Source organism: Parasteatoda tepidariorum, chromosome 10 (genome assembly GCF_982258835.1).
Source record: "Parasteatoda tepidariorum strain Cologne lab strain chromosome 10, Ptep-v5.0, whole genome shotgun sequence".
NCBI lineage: Eukaryota > Metazoa > Arthropoda > Arachnida > Araneae > Theridiidae > Parasteatoda > Parasteatoda tepidariorum.
The window spans coordinates 35,949,199-35,959,520 of NC_141764.1; the positions used below are offsets into that span (position 1 = coordinate 35,949,199).

The 10,322-nt window shown below is 31.0% G+C and overlaps 1 protein-coding gene across 2 annotated transcripts in view; it reads right to left on the bottom strand.

Moving 5' to 3' along the window:
* Positions 1-9,045, bottom strand: part of LOC107449061 (biotinidase) — a 29,872-nt gene extending 20,827 nt beyond the window's left edge. Inside the window, exon 1 of one of the 2 annotated variants that reach the window (XM_071184531.2) lies at positions 8,905-9,045. In XM_071184531.2, coding sequence (XP_071040632.1) covers positions 8,905-8,929 — 25 coding nt within the window. In that variant the 5' untranslated portion in view covers positions 8,930-9,045. Of the gene's footprint in view, positions 1-5,508; positions 5,839-8,904 lie in introns of those variants that run through there. The other variant, XM_071184530.2, reaches the window with a different exon arrangement.
* Between the last annotated feature and the right edge of the window lie 1,277 nt (positions 9,046-10,322).

Genomic DNA, 10,322 nt, shown 5'->3' on the forward strand with positions numbered 1-10,322 from the left:
TTGAAATAACAAAAGTGCATATATTTTGAACAATAATCCTGATAATCCTTTGATAAATCTCTAAATCCCTTTTAAGTGCTATTTTCGGTGTAATATTACATTACGTGTTATATCTTGAATATAAATGATAGTTAAGCATCATATATTTGCATATTATATCATAAAATAAATTTTTATAATCGTTCTGTAACAAAGGATAGTCAGAAGCTTGACTATTTTTACGTATAATATTTTATTGTTGTCTGGGACAAGTGAAAACTGCGACCGCAGGAAACAATGCATCACATTGTATTCTCATTATGCAGAAATTTTTGTCCGTTTTATGGTTTGAAAGAATTATTCCTATTGAAATAAGAACTCAAATTAAAAGGAAATCTATATTAGCATTTGGAGTGTGATAGTTGTTGCGAAAGTAGTTTAATAACCTGTAAATTCTATAAACTGAAGCTCGTATAGTTTAAACCATAAATAAGTTTTGTTCGCACAACTAAAAAGAACAAAAAACATTTCAAACATAATTAGGTTCTGAAAATGCATCTAGTTTGTATTATTTTATTGTGGTAATTTTGCAATTTATTGCTTTATCTTTTCACTAACTTATAAAAGCATATAATCCACTCAAAAGTAATACTTGAATTGTTTATTCAGCATATACTTTTTTGAGTCAATAAAATCTTTTTATTTCTTTTTTCGAAATATCAATACTTAAAGTCACATATTATAAAACACTTAGTAAATTTACATTGCGAATAATGTATCCCTTAATCATATAAGAATTTTAAAAAAGCAGTTGGTATCAATAGCTGTCTCTGCTTCCAAATGGAAAGACCATTACCGCTTTCTGATCATCTTGGTCCTCTTGTCAAAGTTTTCAGATAGGTTTTTTAAAAAACAAATTTATTAATGTGTAAAAGGAACAAATTTACATCATTTTCACATCATGAACATTTTTCCTGGACATAACGTAGAAGGGAAGAACATAGTCAACATTCCATAGTGAACATAAAAAAGATTAGATAAAATATCGTTTGTTTTTATTGTTTGTTTCAGGCAAACACCAATTGTATTTATGTATTGTCATAAATGTATTTATGACATCAAATTCCAATTGAGTTTCTTAGTGCCACTAAAACGAAATAGTATTACTTAACATTTTTAATTTTTACATAATATTCCCTGAATGATCAAAGCTTCTCCTCATTACTTTATAAAAAATCCTAAAAGTGCTCAAAAAATTTTGTTGAATTAAATTTTAATTTTTTTAAATTTGAGTTGTTAATAAAAATTTAATAAAAATTTTTGTGTATTGTTTTAAATACATAAAAATTTTATTAAATTTTTATTAAATTAAAATAAAATTAAATTTAAATTGTTTTAAATGCATAAAAAATTTCATTGAATTTTTATTAAATTAAAACAAAATTAAATTTAAAATTGTTAAATTTTTTAGCATGGTATTAATGACTATTAAGAGGCTATACATGCTTTAAGTAAAGCAAAAGAGATCAAATTTTCTCAAATAATTTTTTAATTTAAAAAAAAAGAATTATTGTATTTAATTTTTAACCACGCAAAAGAATATCATCAGAAGTAGTAAAAATATTTGAAAAATATATTATGAAATTTTTAACTATTTTTATTTTAAATTCCGACATTGAGAAAGTATTTTCGGGGACTCCTTAGAAAGCAGAATAAAAAATAACCTCGAATGGACAGGATGACAAATAGCTTTTGATCGCGACATGATAGCTTTTTATGAAGTCATAAAAACCAAACTTTCAATTCAAGCTCGTAATTGAACGCAAGATATATAAATATCATTGCCTATTATGTCAAAATTTTTGGAGCTGAATGGAATCATAATATTGTTTAAATTTGCTGCAATCTTAAAATAGTGCTAAATTTAAACATATAATAGTACTTCTTCATCTTGATTACATTTTACGTCGGCTCAAATTTCAATGGAACTGAAATATGATTTACGAATCGGAAATATAGTCGCAAATATTGGAGCGTTCACCGGAAATATAATTCAATTTAATTACGCAAATTTGCATCGTGTTACGGTTTCACGATGAACCGATTTTCTATTGAAAGTATACACCGAAGATCCATTACATTATGACCACCCTGCTAATAACAAGTAGGACCACCTTCAGCCCTCAAAACTGCTAGCAACCGCCGTTGCATTGATTCCACAAGGTGCTGATAGGTAGTCTGAGGTATCTGGTACCAAGCGCCCACCAACTGGTCCTGCAATTCCCTCATATTGCGAGGGGGTAGCGTGGCAGCACGAATTTGTTTTTCCATTCCAAGTAGGACTACAAATGCTCTATTGGATTATGATCAGGTGAATTTGGGGGCCAAGACATGACTTGAAAGTCACTGGAATGCTCCTCGACGATTCGACCCTTATGACATGGTGCATTATCCTGTTGGTAAACACCATTCCCCGCAGGAAAAACTGTTGCCATGAATGGGTGAGCCTGGTCTGCAGCTATGTTCAAGTAGTTTACAGATGTCAGGGATTGTTCTATGAGGATTATGGGTCCTATTGTGCCCCATGAAAACATTGTTCCTGGGCGAGAAACCATGAAAATCTAGGCGAGTCCATTGTTATAGATGGAGGGGGGTCATAATGTAATGGCTCTTCGGTGTATGTTGGCTAGCAAAATAAGTTGAAATCAAAGAAAAAGTTCTTCGATCACTAGATCTGTCAAAGATTTAAAACTGTTACATCTCCAAACCTTGAAACTTAAAATTTCGTGAAAAATTCTATGAACTACATTGAAAAATTTCGGATCAAATTACGGCAAAAAGTACTGGTACCCTAAGAGAAGTACCCATAAAACCCCCTTACATCATAAAATTTATTTTTACCAAAACTTTTATAATGTAACTTTTATATATTTTTTAATTACAGCTATTCAGTAATTTTATAATAAGTATTACTGTAAAATTACGGTACTTCTGATTTTTTGAAATTGAAAATGCTTTTTACGGCAAAATGTACTGGCACCCAGAGTACCGGTACTTTTTACTGCAGTTTGATCCGGAAATTTTTACAGTGCATTTGTGTAATTACAAAATATTGTTTGAGTATAAATAAATAAAACCATAATGTATATAAATTGAATTCCATAATTTCAAATCAAAAGTTACATAAGATATACGCTTCGCATATTTTTGGAACATTTTAAGAAGCACTCAGTATATGTAAAAAGTTCGACTAAAAATAAAAGAAAAATAACTAATGAGATAGAATAGCGAAGCAATTCAACAGCAACAGTAAAAGCAGTTTTATAATAAAAGAATAGTTAACTGAAAAGTCAATTTCACGTTTAAAAATAATTTGAAAAATATAAGAAAAAAATGTCGGTTTCCTAACAGTCTGAAAGTTTCGTGAAGTCGTAATTATTTATAGCTTAAAAAGGTTTGTTTCGACGGCAAGCTGAAATATACCATAAAAGTTCGTAATATTTTATGTTTTTACAAGAAATAAAATATTTCTTAGTAAATTATTAAAATTCATTTCCTTATAACTTTAAAATTTTATTTTCAACTATTAAAAATCATATCGACGCTCTTAGGGAGTACAAATGAGTAGGAAGTCGCATTTCTTTATCACAGTTTTTAAAAATAAAAGAGCATATAATTTATAATCTTTTTGTTTTACTTTCAAAATAAGAAATCAAATCTTCTGTCTGTTGGACTTTAAAGATGCTGCCTCTGTATTTTAAAATGCATGCATACACTACTTGTATATTCTGTATAATAAATGATATTAAATTGGCTTTTAAATTTGCCACAACTTACAAATCATCTTTAGAGTAACATTTTTTTTAAATAATAAACGCCTAATGTTTGCTTTTTCCGAAAAAAGTAATTGACTATTAATTAATTAAATTAATTAGTGTGAAATCAAAAGGCTACAATAAAGTGAAACACAAGGTTACAAATAACAGAAGTATCGGGAAAAAAATTTATCTTTTAACTATTTTGTTTTATTTAAACGAGCCGTGATGGCTCAAGCGATAGAGGGGGAATAGGTTCGAATCCCAACGATGATTACTTGATTCCAATTCTACACCCTACCCTACCAGCCACAATGCTGATATATATTCTGTCTATGGAAGAAGCTCCCATCGCAATTCGTCTGCAGCAGTGCCGGTAACTATGGTTACGAGATTTAACCATTTGAAGTAAGGGTGTTCGGAGAATATTTAAGACGGGTTTTGCCTCGGGTTGGTGTGAGAAAAAGAATCCGGAAAGAAAGACGCTCCCCTCTTTGAAATGCATCATTTATTGTTTCCATAGCAGCAGGCAGTATTAGATTTTTTGGTGAGGGGAGTTCTTTCTTTAGATAAACTATACATGGGCGTCGTTGGAGGGGGAGGGTCAATGGGTATACGTTCCTCTTAATAATTAAAAATCTCCAAAAGTCCTACTCTGTATTCCAGACAAATGAAGAAAATTTCCGCGAACTCTTATCGATTCAAATTCCTCAAAGTGATAACAATAAATAGATAAAAAATAATTAATCTTTTTGCAGGTATTAAGTGTATAGAGTTTGTTTTTTTCGTGTATGCGTAATTTAGAAAACTATTGTGACTTATCATGAGTTAGAATTTTTTCCCCCTCGAACTAGCCAAAGAAATTTTCATATTTTTCCTGCCACCTGGCATAAATCCGTGTAAATTTCTTAAAAAATGCCCTCTACGAAGACCATTCTGTTCCAATATCCAAGAGTTTCTTTATCTTCATTGATTTATTTAAAACTACAAGACTACAGAATTGAACACTGATAGCCAGAAACTCAAAAATGAGTCTACTGTTTAACGCAATAACTGCATACAACTAACTATACAAAAAATTCTAAATCTTATATTAAGCAAACTAATGCCCAGATTAATAGCGATGATCAATGAAATAATTAGATTAAAAAAAACTTAAGCAATCTTTAAAAAATAAAAAAATGTGCCAAAAATTTAAAAATTGGGTCATGTTTTTATTTTTTTAAAGCATAAGACAAACTCAGAAATTCTTGAATATAATTCTTGATTGACAATTAATGGTACTTTTAAAGAACCTAAAATTATTCATTTTAATTCTGTTAAAAAAAAACTGTCTGTTGAGTGCTATTACCAACCCCTTAACCAAAAAGGCAAGATAAGAAAATTCAAACAGAATTTGATCCTCAATTAATATTCGATGCAATGAAACAAACCCAATATATCATTAGGTTCAAACTTCATAAAAATGCATCATATTTCAATTCAGTGCACTATGAAGTAAAAAAAATAAAGAGATTATATATCAAAACATATATTGATCTGACAGGTGGTGCTATCTTGACATCAAAATATAGGTCAGGTATTTTATTTTTTTTTCAAATTTTCAAAGTATGTGGGGAATATATAACTCATACCAAATTGCATAATGACTATCCTGAAGCAAACAAATTTGAAAGACTAAAATATAGAGAAAAAAATTTTTTATTGTACTTACATAATAAGAGAAAAAAATCCACTCTAACAGCAGGTTTGCAGCAATTTTTTTGCGACATTTTTATCGACGTAAAAAAATTCGTTTGCATTCAATTGTAATAAAGGTTTTTTCAGAATTATAAAACCAATTCTTTATCAAAAGATACTTATGCAAAAGTACGCTAATATCATTCGCTTTGAAGATATTTGCCAAGCATTTTCATTTAACACAGTTTCAAAATTTTCGATTTTGAAGAATTTGGAAATTATTCCATAGAAATTGTGAAATTCGAAACGAAACGAACAAAAATGGCATAGGAACTTGGGGTAACAAACACTATTCTGATCTGCTGAGGAGTTTTCAAGTTATACGTAATATATAAGGACAGCTCAAAAAGCATTCAAAAGCCTTTAATTCTTAATGTATTTCTTCACGTGCTTCTTTTTTACGACTAATAAAACTACAAAAGATACATAGACTTTTTTGTTTCAAATTGTTTTGACTGCACGATGTGTTCAAAATACATTAATAGACTTTGTAAATAGAATAAACATCTTAAGTTTAGTTCATTTCCCCTGCTCTCCAAGCTTTTCTGCTTAATAATAACTTAATACTTATAATAACTTAAAGTAAGGTTGCGTTAAAGTTGACTTTAATTATATGAGTTTCATTAGCACAAGGATAAGGAACGATTCATCCACATATCAGTAAGGTCATTGAAATAAGAAAAATATCAGGAATGTTTCCAAATTTTTAACCCTTCAAATTTATACACCTCAAAATTGCGGCATTAAAATACCAGTTGTGAGCTGCAAAGCGAAAATCATTCGTGGTTGGACGGGGTCTATTTCTAGAAATTAAGAGCAAATCTTCAGTTGTCTTGAACTTCAAAATGTTTCTGTATCCTCTCCTTGGTTTTATACTCGCCAGTCCTAAATTTCAGACACCAATGGCTTGCAGGTTGTAAAAAGCTGGCCACTAGATGGCGCAGAAAACTTTCTTTTAGATTTCTGTTTTCCTGAAGAGAAGAGGAGTGGAGGGTAAAAGAGATGGATGACAGTTTTCTTTAAATGTTGTGTCTTTGCTAATATTTTTATGTGTCTGTGATGCGTATTTATAGCTTTTTGAATAAATTATTTTAAGATGCTGTTGTTGTTCATTTACGTCGCACTAGAGATGCACAATGGGCTATTGGCGACGGTCAGGGAAACATCCCTGAGGATGATCCGAAGACATGCCATCGCAATTTTGATTATCTGCAGAGGGGATGGCACCCCCGCTTCTGTAGCCCGACGACCTGCACGCGAAGTTGAGCACTTTACGGTAGAACAGTTTAACGAGGACCCATACCGCACACTCTCGGTCCCTACGCAGGCTGATCCAAGTGGTCACCCACCAGCACACTGACCGTAGCCAGCGATGCTTGACTTCGGTGATCTGCTGGGAACCGTGTCTTAACGATCAGTCCACTGCGGGACTATTTTAAGATGCAGGTTACTAGTCTTTGTGACAAAATTTGAAAGTCTTTACAAGGTGAATGGAAATTTCGTGCTTTACAAGGTGAATGGAAATTTCGTGTTCTATTTTAAGACAATAAAACACACTTTGAATAAAAATTAAAATAAATAAATTTATGCAATTTTTTTTTAAATATAGATTTGGAGCTGCAGTAACTCAGCTGTATTTGCTTTTGTATTTTATATTACATTATTATGGGAAAAGGCAAGGAGCATAACTACATTAAGCAACATTTATTAACATATAGGACATAATACAGGACTTTTAACATATAAGAAGAGGCCGTCTGCCTCGTCAGCTTTCATCACATTCTCTGCGTGGGAAGAATCACAAGAATGGCAATCTAACCACAATTTAGTTAAAGGATTAAGATGTGCGCAGTATGATACGTGATGAGGTGCGCAATGATGTGCGTGCGCATAAAGTTGGGAATACGCTACCTACATCATATTGTATTTTATATTGTATTCTTCTGTATTTTATATTGTATATTATGTATTCTATTCTTTTCCTGAACTTTGGCAAAACCTTTGGGGTACAGAGAGGGCAATTTTAGACTTTTGTCTTGCTCTCTCAATAGAAAGGGTTTGCTTTTATGACTTCCGGAGCTGGTACCCTCTGAAGACGTCAGCTTTGGTTGCCATATTTATCCAATTTTTTTCATTTTTTCATTATCTCGTTTGATTCAGGGGATATAGGTTACAGGTTCGGAAATCATCGGTGATTGGTTAATGAGAATTCTTCTTCCTCACGCGCCAACCACAGTGCTGACGTAAAATATCTTCAGTAGAAGACGGATCATGAGTTAGAACCCTGCCGTCAGGATAACTGCTTTAGGTTTTCGCAGTTTTTCTCTCCGTATAATGTGGGTTAATTTCCTCAAAATATCCCCCACGAAGACAAGTCTGCTCCAGTGCTTGATCCAAGAGGTCCCTCGTCTTCTTGGTTGGATTCACAAATACAAGGCTACGGAGTTGAAGACTAATATCCGTTAACTGAGAATTACTCGGCTGTTCAAAGCAAATTATAAAATAAAATAAACACCAACTCAAAATTCTATATATCTTTAAAATCTTACCGATTTTTAATAAAATTTTTTGCATAAAAAACGAAAAGGGGAAGTCTAAAAAACGTCCCTTTTTCGGATGAAAATTTTGTTCTTTGATACTAGACGTCATTCTGTTTGAAAGTATCCAATAATGTAAGTGGGCTTTTTGGGATAGCCTGGTCGGTAGGGAGCTGGGCCCATGTCCGAGAGCTCGTGGGTTCAAACCTCGCCGACTGATGCACGTTAAATCTGCCGAGTCGCAAAAGTCCTTCATGTTCCCATAACAAATCAATACCTCTGGGGGTACTGGATAAGAGATCGATCGTTCTCTGATTCAGGTCAAAATTACGATCTGTGGATGAACCCTATAAACGGGTGCGACGTATGGTTTAGTAGAAGTTGAATTCTTGACCATAGATGGGGCCACTGCAAAAATAAGAAACGCACACTCTGCCTCAAATTTGCTCGGTTTCACCAAGCAGGCTTGCCCGTGTGGCAAGTGGCATTAGAGCCAACCAACCAACCAAGTCTGCTTTTTAAAAACCAGTTTTTCGTTCCAAAAGTTCCCGCCATCTATACTTTAATAAATAAATAATAACATAAAACAAACTCTTTTATCGAAAAATACTTTTCAGGCACATTATATTACAAAAGACATGATTAAATCGTTTATCATTCACAACCGGAAGAATTGTTTCAAAATGTTTCGATTTCACATCTTAATGCATAATTACATTATTTTTCTGCACAAAACAATTAAATATAAAAAGAAATGCTGTAAAATTTTAAATACACTAATCCTTTTAAGAAATAGTCTTTATCAAAAGAATTTCTAAGTTAAAACTACTCACCATAAACTCTTACTTGAAAGAACATAATTTTGATATTTTAACAACTGAATTCATTCCATTTTAAATGAACAACGCGTTTATATATATGACAAATATGAATGAAAACAAATGCTTTCTTCATAAACCGTAATATTTTGCATTCAATAACATTTTATTCTGCTTCCCTTGAAGTTTCCGATAAATCACATAAAATGACTTATTTAGAAGGATGATTCAGTGTTTATGCATTGAGTCAAACTTTATTATCAAACAAGGAGAAAATATTATTAGTTCATAGAACTTTGCAATAAAAGCTATCAATAATTCTTTTTAAAAAATCAAACTTAGATAGATAAAAATTAAACTAACAAAATAGCCATTATAAATTAATTGTAATTTAATTAATGATTAATTTCCGAAATAACATTCTTTTCAATAGTAATAAGACTTTTAAATTCATACTCATTTTTATAAAAGTATTTATTTTTCACAAATTGTTTAAACTTTTTCTTTAAAAAAATTAAGAAGTATATATTTGTTAATGCTTAAGCTCGAAAGCCGTTAATATGCACATTACCTAGATAATCTCCAGATTAACTAGAGCAATCCGTTAAAGCTCGTAATCATGAGCTTTTTGTAATTTACCGAGGTAATTCCGAGGGATTTCCGTATCGTTGATGTTTAAAACTTTATTTCGCTCCTTCTATCAAATAAATTGTTGATTGTTTGATTGTATTAACTTAAAATTTTAGATATTAGGAAATTCATCAATGACATTACGTTAATTTCCGTAATATTAATAATATTTTAAACAGTTCGATTCTTTATATTATACACAGAGAAAAAAATTTGATTTAAAATACCAGACTATGGTAACATTTACCGTGTTTCTGGCTCTATAAGGAACCAAAAAAGCTTTAAATTTACAAAGCGCTTCATTAACGATTTTAGTAAAATTAACGATAAAATGTAAATTTATAATATTTGATAAAATTTGGTAAATGTAAAATTTGGTAATTTTATCATGTTACATAAGAGCATGTCATAAAAACCATTTATTTGGATAAATTTACTTTTCATTTTTCTTTTTTTTTTACCAAATGTGTGGTAATAAGATCTATAATTTTGAAAACCAGAATTTAGAGTAATCCTTTACTATATGAGCGTGAAAAGTACCAAATGAGTGGTTTAAGTGCCGTATATTTCAATTTTTATCACCAGAATCATGGTTGGCTTTTTTTTTTCAGAAAATATTATTATCATGAACTACAATAATTATGCCAGAATAGTGTTCACCGTGTAGTAGGAGAAGGAATGATTTCAAAATATTCAAAGTGATAACAATATAGATATCATGGACAGTCTTCAATTTGATTTAGAAATACATTATTTATCAACGCTTATTATCCTATCTATTTTATTTTGTTCGTAAATAAAAT